Raw genomic sequence first — 25,260 nt, forward strand, 5'->3', positions numbered from 1 at the left:
GACTATAAATACTCTCTCTCTCTTTGTGTTTGTAATATCACAAGGTGCGGTGCCTTTGTGATTGTGTTAGAAAGTTAAAATAGTTTTGTAAATTGGCTATAATGTTTCTAATATAGTGAATTCTCTGACAGTGTGTGAGGGGACTGTAGTACCCTTGTTTGAAAAGGGGAACCAGAATATATCTTGTGTTCTTTACATTTTAATATTTTTTTTGGACTTTACTTTTCAATTTCATCAAAAAGTTCAAGAAAAATAAGAACACACAAACCTTCATTTAAAACCGAAAAAATATTGTTAAATTTAATTCACCCTTCCTCATAGGTTGTACTTATATTTGACATCTAGTATAAAAGGGATAATTATTGCAGAATTTTCTTTGATTGAATTTAAAGATGATGTGCTCTCTCTGCAAGATGATATGTTTGTAATATCACAAGGTGCGGTGCCTTTGTGATATCCATGGTGTTAAAATTTGTAGGAATGCTCCTATTATCTCCCACCTTCTGTTCGCAGATGATAGCTTTCTGTTCTTCAGAGCCAATATTGAAGAGACAAATGTCATGAAGGATATTCTTGCCACATATGAGGAAGCCACCGGTCAAGCTATTAATTTCCTTAAATTTGAATTCTACTGCAGTAGGAATGTCGATTTTGATACTAGGATAGAGTTGGCTACGCTTCTAGGAGTTCAACAGGTTCTGGGTACAGGTAATTATCTGCGATTGGTAGAAGCAGGAAATCAGCACTTAGTTTCATTAAAGACAAAATTTGGAGGAAGATTAATTCCTGGAGCAGTAGAAGTTTGTCTCAAGCAGGGAGAGAGACTATGATCAAGTATGTTCTGCAATCCATTCCAACTTATATTATGAGTCTCTTCCTTCTTCCCTCCTCCTTAATTGATGAGATTGAGAAGATGATGAATCGGTTATGGTGGGGTCATAAAAGAGATAGAGCTAAAGGTATTCATTGGCTTTCATGGGATAGATTATCTATGCCTAAAAGTGAAGGGGGTAAGGGGTTCAAGAATATCAGTGCTTTCAACCTCGCGATGTTAAGCAAACAAGCATGGAGGCTCACAACCAATTCAGATTCTCTTGTAGCTCGTCTGTACAAAGCCAGGTATTTCCCGAATTGTGACTATCTCAATTCTAATATTGGCCATAATCCTATCTATGTGTGGCGTAGCATATGGAGCTCAAAATTTTGTGATTAAGGGAGGCTTAAAATGGAGCATAGGGTCAGGAGAGAATATTTCGGTTTGGGATTCGTTTTGGCTGTTCGATGGTACTTCTCTGACTAATCCTTGGCCTAACAATTTGGTGGTGGATAATCTTAAGGTCTCAGATTTGATGTCTCCGAATGGTAAGCATTGGAACCAAAGTGTTATTCATTCACTTGTAGGGGAAGAAGCAGCTGAAAAGATTCAGAATACCCCCCTCTTTACCGTAGTTCAAAATGATAGTTTATTTTGGAAACATGAGTCTAACGGTAAATTCTCGGTTCAGAGCGCTTACAGGTACTGTATCAATGATGCCATTGACACCTCTCATCTTAGAATCAGTGAGAGATGGAATCTGTTGTGGAACATTAGGACCCCCCCAAGAGTAAAGAATTTCTTATGGCGTTTGTGCAGAGACTGTGTGCCTACTAGAAGAAGACTCCTGGATAAAGGAATTGATTGTCCTTCTAACTGTGTCGCTTGTAGGGATGGTGAAGAGAACAATGATCATCTCTTTCTCTAGTGTCCTAAAAGTATTGAGTGCTGGATAAAAGTGGGTCTATGGTCTATGTTGCAGCAGGTTAATGGCAATGGAGAGACGTTTGTATCTGTGGTTTTTGCTTTTTGAAGGTATCCAGTAAAGACCAACAAGCGACTTTCTCAGTTATATTATGGAGTATATGGAAAGGAAGAAATAACCTTGTTTGGAATCAGGTGGAAGATTCTTCGACCATTATTTGTCAGCGTGCCCTTCAGTTGTTGACAGGATGGAGAGAGGCCCAACAGCTTCACCCCAATAATGGGATTATTAACCCCCCGTCTACCAACATCAGATGGTTAAAACCTTCGAGGGGCAGACTCAAGTGTAATATCGACGCATCCTTCTTTCATAACAAAGTTGGAATCGGTGCTTGTATTAGAGATGATACAGGTCAGTTTATTGTAGCCCGAACTGAATGGTTTTCGCCTTGCACAGATGTTGCTATTGGAGAAGCTCTTGGTCTTCTAAAAACCTTAAATTGGGTACATGAGCTGGGGTTTGATAATATGAATTTCGAGTTGGATGCAAAGCGAGTTGTGGATAGTGTGACTAATCCCAAACCCAACGACTCGGACTTTGGAGCTATTACTGGCGAGTGTAACCGGTTAATGGCTCTTTTCTTTAGGAACTCTCATGTTGAGTTCGTTAGAAGACAAGCTAATGAAGTGGCTCATGCTCTGGCACGGGTGGCTCCATCTTTTGCTAGTTTTCATAATTTTTTTGATATTCTAACATGTATTCAGAATATTGTTATTAATGAAATGAATTAATCTTTTTCCATAAAAAAATAGTATTATTAGTGGGCCCCTTAATTTTAAGCTTTAGTTATTAGAGTCGTGATATTGATTGTGAGAGTCATGCCTATTTGTTTAAGAACATCAATTTCTATGATTTACAAATTAGTACATTTCAATTCAATAAAGTTCATCTCGTTTTGCTCTATTAACAACTTCGTACGCTTTTGTCACAACCCAATTTTAGGTGTAACAAAATCATATATTAGTAAACAATTAAATATATGCTATATATTGACAATGATTTTGATGAATTTTTGATGAATATGGTGGTATACAATCTCATGTTTTGATGTTGGTAGTTTTAATAACAAAGACATTATCTCCCCTAAAACTCAACATGTTTTGGCAAATGTCTTTTTTGTTAGTGTTTAGCACATGTTCAGAATCTTATTGGTATGTTTGGTCAATATGAGTCACTAGTAGAGTGTATCCTTAGATACTGTCTAATAATTCTCTTATTTTTTATTTATTTTTATTGATAAAATACACATTTGAAGAACATGCACTCTATTGTAAAACAGCATGTATGATCTATGAAGTATATGTTGAAGATCAATAAATCCATCTTTCACTCATAGAGAATATCGAAGATAAGGATTAGATGTATGACACCTTACATGTGCGGTGAACATGTTACGTTATAGTACTCGTGACCGGCCCTTCACAAAAACAGTATATACAAATCTTTGAAAGTCCAAAATTTCTTTTTTTTTTTTTTCATTTTTTTCATTAATATAAGAAAAAGAGAATTTCTTGTTCTACCCAATATTTTTTAGCGCACCATGCAAAATTTTAGAAATGTTTATGAAAATCAGAAATATATTTTTGATGTATATCTCCAATAGTACTTTTGATGTATATCTCCACACACATAGTTCAATCGTTTTTAAGATTTACTCCATTTTACAATAAAATTGATATCGAAAATACTTCCTATATAAAACGAAAATGTATTTTCGATTTCTAATGTTATTTATGTTCACTTACTATTCATAATTCAAAGATTGGGCTTTTGTGCTTTTTTATTTCTAGTTGCAATAAAAACAATGAATTATAGAATTTGATTAAACTAATGAGTTATGATCTTTGCTTTTTATTTTATTTATATTTTTATTTCAATTTGTTTGTTTTCATTTTATTTATAACACCAAAGCCCAAAGCACTTCAACCAACAAATAAATTTAATTTGTTTCTTTATTAAAGTTTGTTAGTTATAAATTTTTTTTCATTAAAATCAATAAAAACATAAATTAGTATATTATACAAATCCTATTTTCTAAACAATAATAAAAATCTTTCAACATGGTTAATTTAAAAAAGGTGGGTCTTTTGGTGCTTAGTAGGTTTTTTGCTTTATATAAAAATGGAAAGTATACTTCGATTTATACCGAAAAATGTATTTTTAATTTTGCGTAAATGCAACTTAAAAAAAAGTGCGAATCAAAAATCCAAATAGTATTTCTTTGAACTGTAGGTGGAATAAGAATTTCTAAAAAAAATTGTTATTAAAAAAACCCAAAACATTTAAAAAAATCAAAAAAATAAAATTCAAGACAAACAGTTAGTTACCAATAACGTAAAAAAAATTGCAAGAGATAATGCTTGACATCATTGAAGCATTCAATCTAGAAACCATAAGTTGAGAATGAATTGAAGAAACTAACATAGGTAACATTCTAAACACATTCACTTTCTTATCATCACTTGACAGTTTTGAAATCTAACAAATTTTGCATAATCAGAATCTTGAAATTCATGACAATCTGAAACACACCAATAGTTCAAAAGCGTCTATGCCAATATAACCAAAAAGGATTGTTAATCCAACAGACACCAATAACAGAATGTAACAGAAAATACAAGAAGATACCAATGGTTCGCTGTTCTCCATTTCTTTGCAAAATTCACTCACAAATAGTTAAATCATTCAAACACTCAAAAAATACTTCATTCTCAACACCATCACCTCTACTATGAATCCACCACAACAGATTAGTAAATGAGTTTCCATCATCAAAACCTTTTAACTTTCTAATCTTCTCCAAAGCACCTTCATTATCATAAACTCCTTGCAATGCATATACAAACCCCTTCCAACCCTCTCCAACACCATTCCTTTTCAAAGCAGGTAATGTCCACTCCACAAGTCCCTTCACATACTTCACATTAGAGAACAGTACTTCCGAAATCGGAAGAATTGGTAAGAGCTGAATTCCAAGCCTACATTCTTTCCACTCAGAAGGACCAAACCATAAACCACTGTCTCCTTTGTTAGACCAAAGCACACCAACAACCTTGTTCTTTTCACTAAACACTTTCTCATACATATTTTCTCCTTCTTTCACATGCCACCACATTTTAGCCGCTAGAATTTCCAGTGATGTTAGTGTCGAAGCAGTTGCTACAAGTTCTGCATCATCATATACCATACCAATCAATGCTGCAGAATAGTATGCATTCACAGCTTCACTAGTACTCTCCTGATTTCTTCCATCCGCAAACTCAGTTAGCCCTCCAGCCCATGAATGCAGCTTATAAAGATCAAAACACCTTAGACGCGTGTATTTGGAGTTTGAGTTTTTACTCAATGTCATAAAATCTGCCATGAGTGAATAGGCTTGAGGCTTATACTTTGCCCCCCAAATTGGATCAATTTTTGCAAGCACTGCGATTCCGTAGAGAAAGTATCCTAATTGATAATGATGATCATTATACATTCCAAACCCAAAATTTGCATAGGCATTAATAGAGCCTTGTTTGGTTATAATACCTCCCCATTTCTTATCATAGAGAAATCCATTTCCATTAAAAGTTCCATCAAGCCAAGGCTCAATGGTTTCCTTCAAATACTTCTTCACATCTGGAATTATATCAAACTGATTTACCTCTTCTGCTATCAATGCCAACCTTGCAGCCCTTGCTATCAATTTACCATAAAAGTAAGAACAATTTGTTGTTATTTTTGAAGAATTTAGATGCTTAACATCTTTCAGAAGAGATGAAACAATCTCGTCACGAGATTCTTCTTTCACCCCTTTGCTTGAGTGCCAAGTTACAGAAACAGGATCGGTTTTCAAAAGCCATGAATCACCAACAACACCAACAAGCTCTCCATCAATGCTTTTATACTTAAAATCGCTCAAGACAGTAACATTGCAATCTTTCTTAGCCAAAAGTTGGACATGAAGAGGATGTGCTAACATCAGCAAATCACCTGAACCTTTCTTCTTGAACTTATACTCAACACCGAATGGTTCTTGGAAGACAGCATCACCTGACAAAGGGTAACAAGAACTAAACCTGTCAAGAACAGCTTTGCTTTTCGGTTTGGAATCCGGCAACAAAGCTATCCGAATTACACCAGAAAAAGCTACTGAGGAGATCTCAGAAAGACGATGACTCAACCTGATAGGTGAAGAAGCATATAAAATCCATCTTTGACCATTGCTAAAGTGAAAAGTATGCTTTTTGAGATTATTATCAGAAGAAAAATAGCGAATGGCGTGAATGGTAGTAATGGAAAGATGAGTTGGTTGTGTGACAGAAAAGGTCAGAAAGGGACTTCCCCTAACAAGAAAAAATCTCAAATTTGAAGAAGGCATATCTAAGGTCACACTGAGATCACTATAGGAAGATATTTTGTGGGGTTCTCTTAAGGAAGACAAAACATTCATAGCATTGTTGACAAACTGGGGTAAGAAAGTGTTGAATTGTTGCTGGACTATTTGTACTTGAGAGGATGAAGTGATTGTAAGATCAGGTTTGAAAACTTGGGATACAACTTTAGAGTTTGAAGAAAGAGAAGGATACGAGACAGAAAGTGATGAGTTAGAAGATTTTATGAGGTAAGGATGAATGTACTCAGGTTGGTGACCATTTTTGAGAGAGAAGTTTTGGAAGAAAGAGTTTGTAGGGAGGGGTGTGGATAGAAGATTTGGAGAGAAGAATTTGGAGGGGTTAGGGAGAACAGTGGAATGAGCTTGTGGAAATAGAAAAGGTTTGCTGTTTTTGTTGTTACTTGCAGACATTGCAACTGATAAGAATGATAGTGGAGTTTGTGTGATTATGTTTTTGAAAGTTTGCGTGTTTGCAGTAGTAATGGTTATGGTGATTGAGAGTTTTTTTATAGTATACTAGTAATGTTGCTGTTTAAGGTGGAAATGGTTAGTTATGGTGATGGAGAGTTCTCTTGTTATCTTCCTTGCGACTGTTTGTATCACTAGTATTGGAACTTGGTTGAGTACTTATGGAATAGAAGCTGCATGGTTTGGGTTCTGTGCATGATTATTGGAAGACTAATAAATTGATTGAACTCTTTTATGATTACTGTAACTTGTTGCTTTTGTCTTTTGGATTTTGTATGATGTTTATCAGATGAATTTTTTTTTTTTTTTTTTTATGATGATAGGGACTATAAACAAAATAAAATAAAAACAAAAATATATTCTTAGACTAAAATGTACCATCAACAACTTTATTACAAATAAACGTATGCGTTGAACCCGGATCAGTAACACCCTTAAATTAACTTGCAAGTGCTTGCTGAACTATCCCACCAGCCAACTAAAATGTTTTGTAAAGAAATATAGAATTTTTTTTAGATTAAAGAGAACCCATATAAAAATTGTGTGATTAACCATTTTTATCACTTCATTAATTAATATTTTACACTTTATTAACCAATTTTGTTTTACTACTAAAAATTATTTTTAATACTTAGGTGTTAATTAACCAATTTCATCACTTCATTAACCAATATTTTATAATTCATTAAACAACTTTGTTTTACTAATAAAAATTATTTTTAATATTTAAGTGCTTATTAACCAACTCCATCAGTATATTAACCAACATTTTAAACTTCATTAACCAAATTTGTTTTATTACTAAAAGTTATATTTAATATCTGGGCGTTTATCAACCAAATTCATCACTTCATTAACCAATGTTTTATACTTTATTAATCAACTTTGTTTTACTACTAAAAATTTATTTTTAATATTTGAGCGTTTATTAACCAAACTATAAACTATATTAACAAAATTTTTACACTCAATTAACCAATTTTGTGTTACCATTATTCATGCTATGTTCATATCACTTTTCACAAACATGTTCACAGGTAAAATAGATTATTTAAAAGCCTTAATGCGAAATAGAGATTTAAACAAATTTTTAGGCTAGACTAGACTTTTAAAAAGACCATACAAAAAAATATATAATAGATCATAGGTCAGACTCGGGCCTTTTAAATTTATCGTAGGTCAAGATCATGTCTTCTAAAACTTGATTGACCTAGGCTATATCCACCCTTTACAGGTAGATAGATATGTTTAAATAAGTTAATATTGAAATTTCATTTAATCATTAACTAGATGTTTCACACAATGTTTGAATTAATGTGTGAGATAAGATGATCTAAATTATTCAATAAACAATTAAAAATATAATAAATAGAAGACACAAAGAATTGATAAACTAGTTTTATGCAATAGACACCAACGTATGGGGGGTTTTAGCCCATAAGAAAGAAAATTTACTGATTACAATTTACAAGTAGTCAATAATACACGACGATTTTATCTAATCTCTCCTAGTTAAGTACCCTTTTCGAATACTATATGTGAATTTCAACTCAGTCTCCCCCTGAATCTGAGATTCTCTCACGTTCACTCAAACACCCTCTCAAGTGTTTGTAAGAACCGATTATTTAATATGTGACAAATTCCACGATTACATACCAAATACTCTATATTTATTAAGAATGAAAGACTAACTATGATATAGTATTACACATACACAAAACACTAACTTAAGAAAATTCGAATGCTGCACAAGAATTCTTCCTATAAAAGGTGAGTCGTCAAATAAGGAGAATTATCTGTACTTGCTTAGAAAAATACAATGAGGTGACAATCCCTATTTAAGTAGGGATGTTTTATTTTATGGTTTGTGGTGTACTTAGGGTATGATCATGTGATGGTTGTGAAAAACTATGTTTACTAAATTTTTGGAGAATTGGAGATCTCTTTCCCATTTTAGAAATGAGGGTATATATAGGAAGGTCATCGGGCCTAGGCTAGAGAATCAGAGAGTGGTTTCCCCCACCTCATCACCAGAAATGTGGGACAAAAGAGACTAAATATATCGGTCTATATATGTATATATATAGGTTAGTTTAAAAGGTCTCTTAAATAATATGGATTAATTGGAAACTTTAATGAGAAACAAACTTTTAAATAGGCTTTTAAGTCAGGTTAGGTTTTTAAAAAGGTCAAATCAGACAAAAAAAAAAGAGCTTATAATAGACCATAGACGAGACTCAAATTTTTAAAGTTTATCGTAAGCCAAACTCAAATCTTCTAAAATCTAACCTATTTTCATCCCTATTTAAAAACAACTCATATCACACTAATTCAACAAAAATGATAGTATAATTAAAGGCTCCCTTTATTTCAAATCATTTTCTACTCCTTTTTTGCCCTAAGTACAAGATATTTCCAAAACTCCACATGCAATAATATAATTTTTTCTAAACATATTCTTATTTAAAATATTATTAGAAAAACAAAGAAAATATAGCAACTGGATCGTTAAGTGTAAAATAACATGTTTGAAACTCTTGAAGCAAAGCCCCTCCTAGGGACAGCTAGTAACGACATGTTTATCATTCAACCTATCTATGGACACTTTACTTCCTACCGATAAAACCATCCAATAACACAAAAGCCAGACCCTGCAGCTTCCAAACATTATAAAAACTCTCCATCACCATAACCATTTTCATTACCACCTTAAACAGCATTTTAGTCTTTCAATGACATTAATTTATCAGTTCCAATGTCTACTAGTAACAACAAAAACAACAATCCTTTTCTATTCCCTCATGCTAACTCCACTATCCTCCCTGACCCCTCCAAATTCTTCTCTCCGAATCTGCTATCAACACCCCTCCCAACTAACTCTTTCTTTCAAAACTTTGTTCTCAATAATGGTGATCAACCTGAATACATCCACCCTTACCTCATCAAATCATCTAACTCATCACTTTCACTTTCATATCCATCACACTTTTCTAACTCAGCTGTCATAAGCCAAGTCTTCGAACCCGATCTTACTATTTCCTCACCTGAAAAAATCAGCCATTGTCCCCATTTGAATCATATAGTCTCTTCTTACAATGATCTCAGTGTTACTTTGGATATCCCTTCATCAAATTTGCGTTTTTTTCTTGTTAGGGGAAGTCCCTTTTTGACTTTCTCTGTAACACAACCAACCCCTCTTTCAATCACTACAATTCATGCTATTCTCTCTTTTTCTTCCAATGACTCTCTTAAAAAACATACTTTCAGCTTTAACAATGGTCAAACATGGATTCTGTATGCTTCTTCACCTATCAGGTTGAGTCATGGTGTTTCTGATATCACTTCTGAAGCATTTTCTGGTATAACTCGGATTGCTTTGTTGCCTGATTCTGATTTCAGGCATGAGGATGTTCTTGACAAGTACAGTTCTTGCTATCCTGTGAGCGGTAATGCTGTTTTTGGAAGACCATTTTATGTTGAATACAAATGGGAGAAGAAAGGTTCAGGTGATTTACTGTTGTTAGCACACCCTTTTCATCTTCAGCTTTTGTATGATTATAATATTGATTTTGATGTTACTGTTTTGAGTGGTTTTAAGTATCAAAGCATTGATGGAGAGCTTGTCGGTATTGTTGGCGATTCATGGCTACTAAAAACTGACCCTGTTAATATAACTTGGCATTCTCCAAATGGTGTGAAAAAAGAATACCATAAAGAAATTGTTTCAGCTCTTTTGAAAGATGTTGAGGATCTAAATTCATCTGCAATAACAGTAAAAAGTTCTTACTCTTATGGAAAGTTGATAGCTAGAGCTGCAAGGCTTGCATTGATTGCTGAAGAAGTTTTCTTTTTTGATATGATTCCAAAGGTTAAGATTAAAAAGTTTTTGAAGGAGACTATTGAGCCTTGGCTTGATGGAACTTTTAATGAAAATGGATTTCTCTATGATAGAAAATGGGGTGGAATTGTTACTAAACAAGATTGTGCTAATTCCAATGATTGTTTCAGTTCTGAGTTTTATAATGCTCAACTTAATTGCTTGGGATATTTTCTTTATGGTATTGCTGTTCTTGTTAAGCTTGATCTAGATTGGGGTAGGAAGTATAAGCCTCAAGCTTATTCACTTATGGAAGATTTTCTGAACTTGAGCACATGTTCGAATCCAAATTACACGCGTTTAAGGTGTTTCGATCTTTATAAGATACATTCATGGGCTGGAGGGCTATTAGAATTTGAAGATGGAAGATATCAGAAGGGAAGTAACGAGGCTATTAACGCGTATTATTCTGCTACTTTAATTGGTTTAGCATATGGTGATGCCGATGTTGTTGCTATTGGTTCAACCTTAACAGCGTTGGAAATTGAAGCAGCGAAAAAGTGGTGGCATGTGAAAGATGGAGGGAATATGTATGAGGAAGAATTTACCAAAGTGAATAGAATGGTTGGTGTTGCTTGGTCTAATAAGAGAGATACCGAACTGTGGTTTGGTTATCCTGGTGCAAGACAGTGTATGCTTGGGATCCAAGTTTTACCTTTGTTGCCTATGACAGAATTATTGTTTAGTGATATTGAATATGTTAAGGATGTTGTTGAGTGGGCATTGCCTGATTTGGAAAGGGACGGTGAAGGTGAAGGATGGAAAGGGTTTGTGTATGCATTGCAGGGAATTTATGATAGAGAAGGTGCTTTGGAGAAGATAAGAAAGTTGAGTGGTTTTGATGATGGAAACTCATTGAGTAATTTATTATGGTGGATTCATAGTAGATGTTAAGGTTGTACTCCATGGTTGTTATATTTTGGAATATAGTACTTGTAACAACTAGTTTCATAAGTGGTATGTAAATTAATAATTCTGTTATTCATATTCCAACAAGTTTCATCTTTTTATGGTGATTGAAAGTTCTCACATTCCTTGTGACTATTTGTATATTACTAGTATTAGAATGTAGGGGTGGCAAAACGGGCCCGGCCCGTTGGGCATGTCCGTTTTACCTGCACTTTAGTGCGGGGAGGGCCAAGATTTTAGGCCCTCACCCTCTAATGTGACCGCCCCGCCCCGCCCCGTTTTCAACGCGGGCTTTTGCGGGCATGTGCATTTTCATAATTTTTTATGTTTTTAGGCTTAAAAGGTGCGATGCCCGTGGGCTTTGCCCGCCCCGCCCTCACTTTTTTGCGGGGCGGGACTAAGTTTTAGGCCCGCATCTTCAACTATGCCCGCCCTGCCCCGTTTATTTGCGGGCTTTTGCGGGGCGGGCTAAACGGGCGCGGGCATGCCCGTTTGCCACCCCTATTAGAATGTGGTTTGGAATTTGTAGGGTTTTGGCTTTGGAATAAGATTAAAATGAATGGAAGATGCAAAGGTTGCATGTAAAATGAGAGGTTTCAGAATTTTCAACAATCATACACTGTCTTTATGTGATATTCATACCATCAAGATCAATATTGCGTTGCCTTAGTTAAATGTCACAATTTTAAATTGTTGATATATTAAATTATAAAAGATAAATTAACTAAATAATTGTTCTTCATTTAAAGAATATGTTTATTTACACTTAAAACTTTAATAAATTTTGTTCAAAGCCAATTCAATTATAGTTGTCTAAAGAGATCATATGACAACTAAATTATCGGACAAAAAGAAAAGTTTTAATAATTATGTTCTTTATTTATTTATTTTTTAAATATAGACTTATTTGCATACTCATCATTGAAATATAATTAATCCTACTCAATCTCTAATTTTCTTTTTAACTTATATTTTTTATTTGATTCAATTTATAAAATATATATTTTTAATTTTGCAATAATACTTTTATTTTAATATAGAAAATCTCTATTTATTAAAAAAGGTTTATGATTAATTTATTTACATAATTTAGTATATAAATTCAAAATTTCTTATCAAAAAGTTATTCATTAATCAAGTATTATTTGATTTGTGAAAAGGCATAATTATATATGATATTATATATCTATTATCAACTTAAAAAGATAGAGTTTAATATAATTAATATTCTTTTTTTTTTTTTATGTAAAAAAGTTATAATGGCGAAAAATCACAATAATCTAAATAAATACTTTAAAAAACAGTTATGATTTTAATTAAATATTTTATTTATTTAATAATTGATTGACAATATAAATAATCTTGATATATTATCCAAAGTAAATTCAAGAAAATATCTAGTCTAGTATAATTATAAGTAGGGCTGGAAATGAGTCGAGTCGAGTCGAACTCGCCTCAGCTCAGTTTGACTCGTTAAGAATTGGCCGAATTCGAGTTCGAGTTCGAGTTCATGACGAACTTTTTTTTCAGCTCAAACTCAACTCGTTAACAATTGACCGAGTTTGAGTTCGAGTTCGAGTTTATCTCGAACTTTTTTTTCAGGTCAAACTCGACTTGTTAGAAGTTCACAAACATCTCGATTCAACTCATTAGGTTTATCTTATTAGGTTCAACTCGCTTATTTCACGGACTTAAAGTAATTTTTTAAAGTGTATTTTTTTATATATCGATTTGACATTTTAAATTAATATTTTTTAAATAAAAAATATAGAAATAAAATTAAAGTTATAAGATTGGAATTCATACGATGATAATTTTATTTGTATAATTATTTGTAGAAATATTTTGCTCACTAGAGCATATAAATTATCAATTAAAATCGTTAGATTAAAATAAAATATGATACTAAGATTTAGAGAAAATATTTAAACCTACTTTTAAATACAATATAATCTATCTCATATATAATCGAATTGACTCATGAACCTAACGAGTCGAACTATGTATAGTTCAAGTTCAGCTCATTTAGTTAACGAACTTAGTTTTTAGCTCATACTCAACTCATTTGGTTCATGAACCTAGTTCAACGATTTAGTTTTCGAATCGAGTTTCGAACTATGTTCGAGTTAGTTTGGTTCATTGCCAGCTAGGGGTGGTCGCGGTGCGGTTTGGGCGGTTTTGACGAAAAAAATCATCCGAACCGCAAGAGAAAAAATAGTGCGGTTTGGTTTGGTTCGGTTGGCTTTTAAAAAAAATCCGAACCAAACCAAACCAAACTAATGCGGTTTGGTTCGGTTCGGTTGGTTCGGTTTTTTACAAATATTTTATTGAGCCATACATACACATATAGATGATAACATAATTTTGTATTTATACATTCATACACTATCAAATAACAACAAAACTCGTAATATTTTGACAACAATTTTCCATTTAATATGTAAAAATTAAATTAGACAAAAGTGAAATATTAAACATAAAATAATAGCATAAAATAATATAAAAATTATTATAACGGAAAAAAAATAGAAGAGACGAAAAATTAATGAAAGTGACAAAGAAAAAAAATGTTGAGAGATTAGAGAAGAAGATATGCGATAAAAACGAAACTGAAATACGAAACATTTACATAAAAATGAGAAGGTGAAAAAGAAAGAATATAAGAGAGTAGAGATTATAGAAGAAGAGGGAAGATGTATGTGGCAAAGAAGGTGCGATAATGTTATTAGAGATTTTAGAAGATCGGGACTGGAATTATATGTGTAAGGATGAGAAAATTGTTCGTAATCATAATGCTAATGATTAATAAGTTTAAGTTTGGATTGGATGTGAGTTAGTAAAATTTAGGTTGTAACATAGTGCGGTTTGATTCGGTTTGGTTCGGTTTACAAAATACAAACCGCAAACCGAACCGAACCGTGCGGTTTTGTAAAAACGGACCCAAACTAATCCGAACCAAATGCGGTTTTTTGCGGTTTCGATTTGGTTTGGTTTGGTTTGCGGTTTTCTATTGGGTTGGTTTGGTTTTGATCACCCCTATTGCCAGCCCTAATTATAAGTACTTAAATTGTCATAAATAAAAGAGTAACAAATTCAAATCAAAATATTTACAAATATTTTTTTTGACGTAAAATAATTACTTAATGAAATATACGAATATAATAAGTAATATATTTGATTTGTTTGACTTTGACTAATTAGTCCCATTCTCTCCCTTGTCCCACCATGTCGCCGTCGCCTCCTCCGCCGTCTCCGCCACCTTCCGCCATTGATGCACTCATGTCCGGCGCTCGAGCAGCCTCCAAGAAGAAACATCCTCCGATCGAGAAGAAACGTAAAACTCCCCACTCCACCTCCCAAAACCCTAAAAACCTCAAAACCCTAAAAACTCTTCAAAAACCGGAAAAACCCGCCGCCGACCGAGAACCGCCGAAAAATATTCTCCACAAAGCACCGTCATCATCATCATCATCATTATCTTCTACTTCCAAGGAATTGATCGCCGATTTGAAAGAACGTGTTTTGCTGCTGAGTAATAGTCCATCGAAGTTCAATCCTTGCACGGTTGCATACTGGGAGAAAGGAAAACCAGTGCCATTCCTGTTTCTCTGTTTGGCATTCAATCTGATCGGTGAAGAGGATGGGAGAATTAAGAAGACGGAGATTGCTTGCAATCTTTTGAGGACTGTGATTCACGCTACACCTGAGGATCTCTTGCCGATCGTTTATCTCTTCTCCGGCACTCTTGCTCCACCACAGGAAGGGTTAGAATTGAGAATCGGAGAACCTACTATTAACACAGTGATCGCAGAAGCTTATGGTACCACTGAGAAACGCATCAAAGAGTGGATAAAGGTTTTTTTGATTGGTTGAATTTGTTTTCTTCACACAACACCATACAAAGAGCCTACATTACTCTATGATGCACTGTCACATACACCCCCACACAACCCCGACATTCACACTCTTGAATGAACAACTTAATTATCAAGTGCTTATACCATTAGCTCTTATCAGAATAAGTGTTTATGAATAAAAGCTATTGCTATAACAAAAGATAAAATAAAACGAAATTGTTTTCATATAAGCTATATAAACTGGTTTCATAAGTTATCAAAGAGAGGTTGTGAAAATAAACTAAAAATAACATATAGGGATGTCATAAGTTGTTTGCGTAAGCTATCCCAAACAGTGTCAAATGTCTATGGTAGTATATAATCTCATAAGTATATTAGTAACTCAAACAGACTAAAATAATTGAAGGAAATTAAAGTTTTTTAATATCACGCTACATAGATTATACTATACACGCATTCATCAATTGTTCATTTGTGAGTTAGTTACTTGTGTGGTGTGATAGGAGGATAAATTGGAATTGGAGTTGGTTGCACAAAGTCGCCGTTTGTCTCAGTCTATGCTGCGGAAGCCTGAGTCATTGACTGTTAGGAAGGTTTTCAAGACCTTTCACCTTATTGCCAAAGTATGTATGTCTCTTTTGAAATGAATGAATTCATGATGATATTGAGCTATTTATTTATCTCTTGTTATGATCCTAGAGAACGATGATGACTCAATTTGTGCTAAAAGGATGTACGACTTAATATTTGAATCAATTAGGCTGGTAGATTTTCAAAATTTGTTGCATTGTGAATACTTCTTATGGCTGTAGTGTGTGTGAAGGGGTCATGTTGTTTGCATGCTTATGCAATATCTGCTTAAATAAGTGTCTTAGGACCTTTCGAATAGTATCAGTAAAAAATATATTCATTTCCCCTTCTTTTGTTCTAGTTTCCCCTCTTTAATTTTTGGCGTGTGACCATACTCGAATACGGTGGTATCATCTCCCCTCTAATACTCTAGCATTGTTTGAGAATTGAGATCTAGGTGTTTGTTTTGATCTGTAAATCATGTACGTGTCTTCTCTATTTGGGGTGTATTTTGGATCTGTAAATCATGGTCATAGTACTAGAAAGTATCCTGTAAGAGCACAGGAGTTTATTACTAATTTTCTCCTTTTTACAGGAATCGGGAAAAAACAGTCAAGAGAAGAGAAAGAATCATATAAAGTCACTTCTTTTTGCTGCAACTGATCGTGAACCTGTATATTTATACCGTTTGCTAAAGGTGGGTGTTTGTTAATTACCTCTATGCATTTGTACTTTTATTGACATATTAATCTGGTGGGTGTTTGTTACTTTGTTAATTACTTCTTGGATCTGCTTTCTAGAAAGACTTGAACATTAAATGTGATAAGCAAACTCTCTTGTCTGCATTGGGCCATGCTGCAGTGTACACTGAAGAGCATTCAAAAGTGCCTCCTGAAATTCAGTCTCCTTTAGAAGAGGTAAGCCATCTGACTGATATGGGGAAATATGATATAGAGCAAATTAGTTCAAGCAACTCATTCTTGTGAGGATGGGGTGAATGACAATATTCGCTTCGCTTTCCATTTTTAAACATTTAGGGTGCATCACCACTAAAAGTTGGATATAGGAAGCTGCTGCTGAAATAGGTGTCTGTGCAGTATAGTTCTGAGTGCGTTATTATGACAATACCAACCTTTTCTATATTATTATAACTATTATTAATTATTTGGGTTTCACTTTGCACCAGGCTGAAAGTATTGTTAAAGAAGCATATTCTGTTTCTCCTGACTTCAACAAAATAGTATCTGCACTTCTTACGGATGGTGTATGGCTACTTCCAAAGAAATGTAGTTTTACTGTTGGTGATCCTGTTCAGCCTATGCTGGCAAAACCAATCAATTGTGTATCTGATGCTCTAACGAAATTCAAGGATATAGAGATTGCATGTGAATACAAATATGACGGAGAGCGTGCTCAGGTGATATCGTATTGTCAAATTTCCTTCAGATATGCTTCACGTGGCTCAAAATTTATGTCACTTTGGCGATTGCACATGAATTAAGAAAAGTAGCTAGTTTTGTTTGAGAAAGAGAAATTTTGTGTTACTTTACAAATTTATCCTTTATTAATGGTATGAGAAAGCAAAATTAAAAGAGTCAGAATAATAAATATTAAGGGCTTCAATAGAGAAAACTATATTAATGCTTAATTGATATTGTCAATTGACATAAATTGTAGCACGCTTTTTTTTTTTTTTTGCAAGAAGGACACTTATTCTGTGCAATAACATTAGCTGTACTGAGACAGATACATTATATGGAGAATGGCTCAGTTGAGATTTACAGTAGAAACTCAAAACGGATCACTGGGGAGTTTCCTGATGTTGTTGCTGCAGTTTCCAGGTTAAAAAAATAAATTGAAATATGAATATTATACTTGTGGTTTGATAACTTCTTTCTGGGCCAGCTATATGCATTTCATTAACAACATGAAGCTTCATTGTATGAACTGTTTAAGTTATAGGGTTTAGTCCTTTAGGTGTAGGTATGAAGGGATGAAAAGAAATATACAACAAAAAAGAATAAATAAAATTACATTGACATGATGTGAAAGATATGCTTACTAAGGGTTTAATTCCATCTACTTCACTGTTTCTGATGTTTGCTGTTAGTGAGCAGGTTAAGGAAAACAAATGTTTCTTCATTTGTTCTTGACTGTGAACTTGTTGCATATGATCGTGCAAAGCAGAAAATCCTTCCTTTGCAGGTAATCTTAATGCTGGTTTTGTATGTTTACAGGTTTCAACAAATTATTTCATTATTTTCTAGAACTTTTACATTGGCATTTGTTCAAAATCAAATCCTTTTGTACTTAATATCTGTTGTTTTACCTATCTCGGGGTTCAACTTTCCAGTTTCTGATATTTTTCTTGTGGAGTTGAGATTTCGTAATCTGATATTTTGGCAGACACTTAGTTCTCGGGCTCGTAAAGATGTAAATTTGAGTGACATAAAGGTTGATGTTTGTATATTTGCATTTGATTTGTTGTTTCTTAATGGACAAGCACTTCTTCAGAAGAACCTAAAAACCCGTCGAGAGGTAACTTTTATTTTTTCCTTACCAACCATTTATTTTTTTGTTGTTTTCTTTTTCATGTAAATTAGTTAGTGATAGAGTTGGTATTAGGATTATAGAATAAAAATAACTTAAGAGTAGTTAAGAGTTATTGTTAGTTAGTGTGTTGAGGTTGTTCTAGAGTGTGTATAGTTGTATACATGATATAACACAAATGATAGAGGATCTTTCGAACATTGTGAAGTTTGTGAATAGAGTAGTGACTCTATTGTAGAAGGTGCAACTCTTGGAGGAGATATTTTTGTCCTATTCTCTTTTATCCTTTCTCAATCTTTCAATAAAATTGTTCCTCTGTTTATTCAATTCTGCCCAATTTTGGAAATTATTCCTTGTACCAAAAGAAGGTTCCTAATCATAACAATTGGTAGAAAGGTAGAAACCTAAAAGAAGCTGTTCCACATTATAGGGGATGGCACAAATGTAATATCATATGATAATTTCATAATAGCATATGATATGTTGACATTATTGTAGTATCTTAAATTATCTCATAGTCTTATCCTAGAATATCTCTCAAGTTTAGTTTCTATATTGCTTATGACTGAATTATCTTTTAATTAGGATTTGGAGTTCTGTATTCGTATAAATAATGGGTTATTGTCTAGTCGCTTTGTAAAATTGTATAAATCATATAAAAAAACCATATTTTATAAAATCAAAGTCTTCATTCTTTCTTTCCGGTCTCTATCTAAAACCCTTTAGCTTCAACAATGGAATACAGTAGAAAGGACAGGAGGCAGTTATGAAACAGTATTTTGGAGAGAACCAAGCAAGAGCTCTAGTGCTAAGGGAATAGATACCCTTGGGGAGGGAGAGTCTCTATTCTCTTTTTCTTTTCATATTTGTTCTTTCAATAAAAAATTCTTTCCATTTCTCTGTTTTTCATTAATTGTGCTACTCTTTGATTTGCCTTCATGATAATAAGCCGGGTAAATTTTGGGTTGGCTTCTCCTGCTTTGCTATGATCTGGGTGGATTGTAGTCATATTGTACAGGTAGAGTTTGGATTGTATATTTTGGTAGAAGTTGTGCATTGACTAGTATCTATAACTTTTAACTGTGTTGAGCGATTGATTCCCCAAGTGTTCAAACCTAAGTCAGAGTTTATATTCCAGGAAAGTTAGGGAATTGTACAGGAAAGGAGCTGGGAAGGGGACTGTTTGTTTTGGACCGGCATTGTGTGTGGGCAAGACCTTGGTGGGTTGGAGTCTATATGAATTTCATTGCTTAGGTTGATTTAGGTAAGTTGAAAAGGTTGACACTGACTGATAGTCATAGCTTATGGCCTTTTGGTTAGTACTCAATCTAATATTTGTTACAAATGGAAATTCAGTAAGTTCTAGTTTTGGAACTCCACAGATCAGTTTCTTAACAATTTTTCAGTTTGATTGGGAGCAAGAGGCAAATTAGATCTCTTTTATACTATTTATCATCAAATGTTACTGTTCAAAAACAACTACTCATTTAATATTTTATACTACTTAGAGAAGAAAGAACTATATATATATATATATATATATATATATATATATATATATATATATATATATATATTTTTTTTTTTTGCAGTATCTCTATGCCTCTTTTGAGGAGGAATCTGGATTTCTTCAGTTTGGAACATCATTAACATCAAACGATGCCAAGGAAATTCAGAAATTTCTTGATCAAGCTGTGAGTGCAAGGTCAGTATAAACTCTTCTAGTTTAATTTAAAATGTGTAGGTAGAAACTCTGACCTCACTTGGTGGAATAAGGCTTAGTTGTTGACTTGTTGTTGATAGAAACTTTGTGATTTGTGTTTAAATTATATGCTCCATTTCAACACAATTTAGTTTACTCTTATTTGTTTGTTTCTGTTACACTATTGTTAAAAGCCTTTGATAGGCATAAAAAGACATATGTTTAATTCACTGTATATCTAACTTTCCATGGTCTCCCAAATTTGGTTTCTCTTGCAATGATTTGACTTGTCTCTTGATTTTCAGTTGTGAAGGGTTAATTTTTAAACCATTAAGTAAAAGTGCTACATATGTAACTTCCCAGAAGTCGCGCATTTGGCTAAAACTGAAGAAAGACTATCAGGATAAGTATGGATATGATTTTCTTTCCCCTTAGTGTATTTCTGTACTGGCAGAGTTGCTTGTATTAATTGACTCTAGTTTGCAGGATAGGGGACACACTAGATTTGGTACCTATTGGTGCTTACTATGGGCGTGGGAAACGTAAAGGTGATTGTGAAACATATTCTTTAATATGGTGATGATGATTTTTGTTACATACTATCATTTTTGGGCCTGTGACCTCCAATTTTTGTTTATTGCTATTATAAGCCTATAGTTCAAAGTGGACTTAAATGAATAGCCAGTGTCGTATGTCTTGTAGGAGTCTACGGTTCCTTTCTCCTAGCTTGCTATGACAACGAAAATGAAGAATTTCAAGCTATGTGTAACATAGGTGAGTGTTTCATTTCATGTTGCCAGGTCACTACTGAATTCTTTTGAGTATTACATATAATTCTTTTGCTTGCAATCTTCATGTTATGGTGAGTAGGAACAGGATTCACTGATGCAAAGCTTAAAGAACTTTTTGATATCCTCCGTTCTAAAGTGATTATGAAGCCAAAGGTCACTTGTTATTCCTCTCTGAACCTTGTACTGTATGAGTCCTTCTCAATTTGTTGTGATGTTAGTGGAAATTTTCCTTGATTTCAGGCAAACTATCGATATAATGCAGAAAAAACCAAACCTGATGTCTGGTTTGAAGACAGTGAGGTAAGAATAATCTTGACTTTTTTGGCCATTTCATTAAGTTTGTTCTCCAATACTGTCCTTTAATTTAACTAACATTATTTTGGAAATGTGACTTTTCAATATGAAGTGAGCCAGTGGCTTGTTATCATTTAGTATTTCTTTTTGTTGAATCAAATTTCATTATGCTCACTATGGCAGGGAACTTTTACATTAACTATATGTTTCGTTATTCTATATAGGTCTTTGAGGTGAAAGCTTCAGACCTGACCTGTAGTTTGGAATACCAAGCTGCTATAGGCTTAGTATATTCGGATAAGGTATTAGAAATAATGAGTTAATGATGGAAGTTCCACTATTTTTCATTTTACTTTGGAATTCTTCTTGTTAACATTTTTTTTTATTGATAATTATGGCTTATAACTTTATTGGTGGCGCTTTGACATTTTCTGTAAAGGGCATATCTCTTCGATTTCCACGTTTAGTTAGAGTTCGTACAGCTAACAAAGCCCCTGACCAAGCCTCATCCTCTAAGCTGGTAAAACACTAATTTTTTTTAATCTGACTAATAATATGATAAGAGGTTGAAAATTGAATTATTTGATCATGATTCACTCTTGTTCTCAGGTTGCTGAAATGTATAAAGCTCAAGCACAAAAACAAGAATCACACGGACAATCCAAGATGACGAATAAAGATGAAGATGAATCACATGAACAATCCAATATCATGGATGAAGATGAAAATGAAGATGATTGATGGAAAGATTCTGCCATGGGTTCAAACTAATTTTCATTCTTATTTTTCTGATTTTTTGTATTTATTCTTTTTTTAAGGTTCTGCCATGGATTCAAACTAAATATCATTCTTATTTTTCTCTGATTTTTTCCATTTGTCAATTTATGCTATTCTCTGAACATAAGAGCTTTACTTGATTTGATTAAAATTTTCTGTGTTCATCAAAACATGTTTCTTTCATCAGAGTGTTTTATTGATTTCATGGCACAAAACTAGCAAAAATACCCAATGTAAATGAGTGCATATAGAAATAGACTAAGACAGTGCATGAAATCAATGTAACAAGATTTGATTACAATTTAATTAAGATATGAAATGCAACAATCCTTCATAATAATATTGCCAGAACAAAACAAGGAATTGCAAGAAACCATACATAAAGATAAATTCATTGTAACATTGTTCTGAATTATTTTCAAAATACCATAAACCATCCACTCTCTCAACACTTCAACCTCTGCTATGTAACCACCACAGGAGATTAGTCATTGAATTACCATCCTCAAACCCCTTTAAGCTTTTTATATTCTTCAATGCAACTTCATTGTCGAAAATTCCCTGCAAGGCAAACACAAACCCCTTCATTTTCTCACCAATATCTTTTCTTTTCAAAGCAGGCAATGTCCATTCAACAAGTTCCTTCACATATTCAACATCAGAAAACAAAGTTTCTGAAATAGGCAACAATGGTAACACCTGAATACCAAGCCTAGCTTCTTTCCACTCACTTGGAGCAAACCATAATTCACTGCTCCTCTTGTTAGACCAAAGAATTCCCATGATCCTATTCTCTTTTATAAAATCTTTTTCATAAAGTTTCCCATCCTTTTCAATATGCCACCACATTTTTGCTGCACAGATTTCCAATGCTGCAAGTGTTGATCCAATGGACACAACTTGAGCATCACCATATGCCATTCCAAACAAGGCTGCAGCATAATATGCGTTAACGGCTTCACTGCTTCCCATCTGATGCCTTCCATCTGGAAACTCAGTTACCCCTCCAGCCCAAGAATGCAAATTATAAAGATCAAAATTCCTCAAACGCGTGTAATTTGAGTTCGATTTTACACTCGAGTTCATATAATCTTCCAATATTGAATAGGCTTGAGATTTATACTTCCTACCCCATGCTGGATCAATCTTCACAAGCACAGCAATTGCATAAACAAAGTATCCTAATGTGCAATGATGATTATTATAAATTGCTAAACTATTTTCAGCACTTGACTGTACAATACCTCCCCATTTTTCATCATGCAGAAACTGATTTCCTTTGAAAGTTCCTTCAAGCCAAGGCTCGATAGTTTCCTTCAAAAACTTCTTAACCTTAACCTTTGGAATGACATCATAGAAAAAAACCTCTTCAGCAATCAAAGCCAGCCTTGCAGCTCTGGCAATCAGTTTTCCAAAAGCATGACATGTTGTAGTTTTTATCGAGGACGAATTCAAACCCTCAACATCCTTAAAAAGTGATGAAACAATTTCTTCATGGTATTTTTCTTTCACACCCTGTGTAGAGTACCAAGTAATATTAACAGGCTCAGTCTTCAAAATCCAAGAATCACCAATAATACCGACAAGCTCACCATCAATGCTTTTATACTTGAAATCATTCAAAACAGTAACATTATTCATATCATTCTCAGATAAAAGCTGAAGATGAAGAGGGTGTGCTAACATCAACAAATCACCCCAACCTTTTTTTTCCCATTTATACTCAACACAAAATGGTTCTTTAAGTACAGCACCACCTGAAACAGGATAACAGAAACTGCACCTGTCAAGAACAGATTCGTGTTTTGAATCAGAATCCGGCAACAAAGCTATCCGAATAGTGCCTGAAAAGGCCTCTGAAGTGATCTCGGAACGACTGTGAGTCAACTTTATTTTTATGGAAGAGTATAGTATCCATGCTTGATTGTTGTTAAACCGAATAGTAAACTTTGTGAAAGACTCATTTGAAGAGAAGTAAATGATATCATGGATGGTTGATATGGAAAGAGGGGTTGGTTTTGTTACAGAAAGAGTGACATAAGGACTTCCCCTAACAAGAAAGAAAGTCATGTTTGTAGAAGGAATATCTAAGGTGACACTGAGATCACTATAGGAAGAAATGACATGTTTTCCATTGGAACCTTTTTGGCTATCTTTTTTTGAGGAAGTGATTGTGAGATCAGGTTTGAAGACCTGAGATATGGCGTTGGAGTTGGAAGAACGAGTTGGATAGGAAACAGAAATTGACGAGTTAGATGATTTGATGAGGTGTGGGTGGATGTATTCAGGTTGATCACCATTTTTGAGAACAAAGTTTTGGAAGAAAGAGTTAGTAGGGAGGGGTGTGGATAGAAGGTTTGGAGAGAAGAATTTGGAGGGGTCAGGGAGGAGAGTAGAGTTAGCACGAGGGAATAGAAAAGGTTTGTTGCTTTTGTTGTTAGTAGTAGACATTGAAACTGGTAATAGTAATATTGGTGTTTTTTGAAAGACTAAAATGTTGTTTAAGGTGGTAATGGTAATGGTTACTGTGATGGAGAGTTTTTATAGTAATGTTTGGGAGGATTGTAATTTGGAAGCTGCAGGGTCTGGCTTTTGTGTTATTGGATGGTTTTAGAGGTTGGAAGTAAAGTGTATATATAGGTTGAATGATGAACATGGTGTTACTAGCCGTTCCTAGGGAAGGGTTATGCTTAAAGAGTTTCAAACTTGCTTTTTACATTTTTAACGATTCAGTTGATCTACTTTCCTTCAAATGCTACTTGACTTGCTTCAAAAGTTAGTTAAAATTTACTGTCTCTGAAAATCTCTTGAAAAACACAATAAATTAGTTATAAGGTTTTTGCTAGAAATATACTAGCTTATACTAAGTTTTTATAACTAAAAAAAAAAGAAGAATGTACTAATAGTTAGAGTATTTTAAACAAATTTTTACTTTTATTTATTTATAATGTTTTTATAATTTAAGTATCTTAAATTTTAAATTTTATTATTATCTTTCTCAATTTTACTATTATTTTAATTTAAAGATTATAATAATTTAATTAAAAATTAATTAAACATATTTTTGCTGTATATCCTATTTCGTAGGATTGAGTTATTATTGTTGACTCTTGTTGTGAATTTTTAAATTATGTTTGTGAGTTTGAAGTAAAGAAAAATTAAGGTTTTATAGTGCCTCCAGATTGAAATTTGGTTGTAACATAATACCACAAATATTTTAATAAGAAAAGTGCTTCCATCCAAGTAAAAATATGTCCGAATTATAAAATTCAAGTACACTTTTCAAATATT

The 25,260-nt window shown here is 33.5% G+C and overlaps 5 protein-coding genes across 5 annotated transcripts; 3 read left to right on the plus strand and 2 right to left on the minus strand.

The window, feature by feature from the left end:
* The first annotated feature begins 560 nt into the window (after window positions 1–560).
* Window positions 561–4,362, plus strand: LOC131650592 (uncharacterized). Its single transcript, XM_058920294.1, has 5 exons — window positions 561–708; window positions 816–1,103; window positions 1,186–1,604; window positions 1,850–2,446; window positions 4,300–4,362. Exons 1-5 carry the CDS (start codon window positions 561–563, stop codon window positions 4,360–4,362), a joined length of 1,515 nt encoding a protein of 504 aa, XP_058776277.1.
* A 99-nt stretch (window positions 4,363–4,461) lies between these two features.
* On the minus strand, window positions 4,462–6,585 carry LOC131650593 (glucan endo-1,3-beta-D-glucosidase 1-like). Its single transcript, XM_058920295.1, has one exon. The coding sequence runs from the start codon at window positions 6,583–6,585 to the stop codon at window positions 4,462–4,464; it is 2,124 nt and encodes a 707-aa protein (XP_058776278.1).
* A 2,812-nt stretch (window positions 6,586–9,397) lies between these two features.
* On the plus strand, window positions 9,398–11,429 carry LOC131647373 (uncharacterized). Its single transcript, XM_058917272.1, has one exon. The coding sequence runs from the start codon at window positions 9,398–9,400 to the stop codon at window positions 11,411–11,413; it is 2,016 nt and encodes a 671-aa protein (XP_058773255.1). The 3' UTR covers window positions 11,414–11,429.
* A 3,130-nt stretch (window positions 11,430–14,559) lies between these two features.
* LOC131652901 (DNA ligase 1-like) lies at window positions 14,560–22,351 on the plus strand. Its single transcript, XM_058922891.1, has 17 exons — window positions 14,560–15,283; window positions 15,789–15,908; window positions 16,451–16,552; window positions 16,656–16,772; window positions 17,042–17,272; window positions 17,602–17,696; window positions 17,973–18,060; window positions 18,262–18,393; window positions 19,998–20,110; window positions 20,413–20,514; window positions 20,594–20,655; window positions 20,810–20,881; window positions 20,978–21,051; window positions 21,139–21,198; window positions 21,417–21,494; window positions 21,632–21,712; window positions 21,802–22,351. Exons 1-17 carry the CDS (start codon window positions 14,654–14,656, stop codon window positions 21,931–21,933), a joined length of 2,289 nt encoding a protein of 762 aa, XP_058778874.1. The 5' UTR covers window positions 14,560–14,653; the 3' UTR covers window positions 21,934–22,351.
* Window positions 22,352–22,412: 61 nt separating this feature from the next.
* LOC131652902 (glucan endo-1,3-beta-D-glucosidase ARB_01444-like) lies at window positions 22,413–24,426 on the minus strand. Its single transcript, XM_058922893.1, has one exon. The coding sequence runs from the start codon at window positions 24,418–24,420 to the stop codon at window positions 22,423–22,425; it is 1,998 nt and encodes a 665-aa protein (XP_058778876.1). The 5' UTR covers window positions 24,421–24,426; the 3' UTR covers window positions 22,413–22,422.
* Window positions 24,427–25,260: the final 834 nt, after the last annotated feature.

The sequence above is a fragment of the Vicia villosa genome, linkage group LG2 (assembly GCF_029867415.1).
Source record: "Vicia villosa cultivar HV-30 ecotype Madison, WI linkage group LG2, Vvil1.0, whole genome shotgun sequence".
Taxonomy (NCBI): domain Eukaryota; kingdom Viridiplantae; phylum Streptophyta; class Magnoliopsida; order Fabales; family Fabaceae; genus Vicia; species Vicia villosa.

Bases quoted from the DNA above. Each gene is read 5' to 3' on its own strand.
- LOC131647373 (XM_058917272.1), top strand. From the start codon at position 9,398: ATGTCTACTAGTAACAACAAAAACAACAATCCTTTTCTATTCCCTCAT.
- LOC131652902 (XM_058922893.1), bottom strand. From the start codon at position 24,420: ATGTCTACTACTAACAACAAAAGCAACAAACCTTTTCTATTCCCTCGT.
- LOC131650593 (XM_058920295.1), bottom strand. From the start codon at position 6,585: ATGTCTGCAAGTAACAACAAAAACAGCAAACCTTTTCTATTTCCACAA.
- LOC131650592 (XM_058920294.1), top strand. From the start codon at position 561: ATGAAGGATATTCTTGCCACATATGAGGAAGCCACCGGTCAAGCTATT. The intron at 1,104-1,185 runs GTCTGTACAAAG...TGTGTGGCGTAG, and splicing joins TTCAGATTCTCTTGTAGCTC to CATATGGAGCTCAAAATTTT. The intron at 1,605-1,849 runs GTAAAGAATTTC...TGCTTTTTGAAG, and splicing joins ACATTAGGACCCCCCCAAGA to GTATCCAGTAAAGACCAACA.
- LOC131652901 (XM_058922891.1), top strand. From the start codon at position 14,654: ATGTCGCCGTCGCCTCCTCCGCCGTCTCCGCCACCTTCCGCCATTGAT. The intron at 20,111-20,412 runs GTCAGTATAAAC...CTTGATTTTCAG, and splicing joins GATCAAGCTGTGAGTGCAAG to TTGTGAAGGGTTAATTTTTA. The intron at 20,515-20,593 runs GTATGGATATGA...TCTAGTTTGCAG, and splicing joins AAGAAAGACTATCAGGATAA to GATAGGGGACACACTAGATT.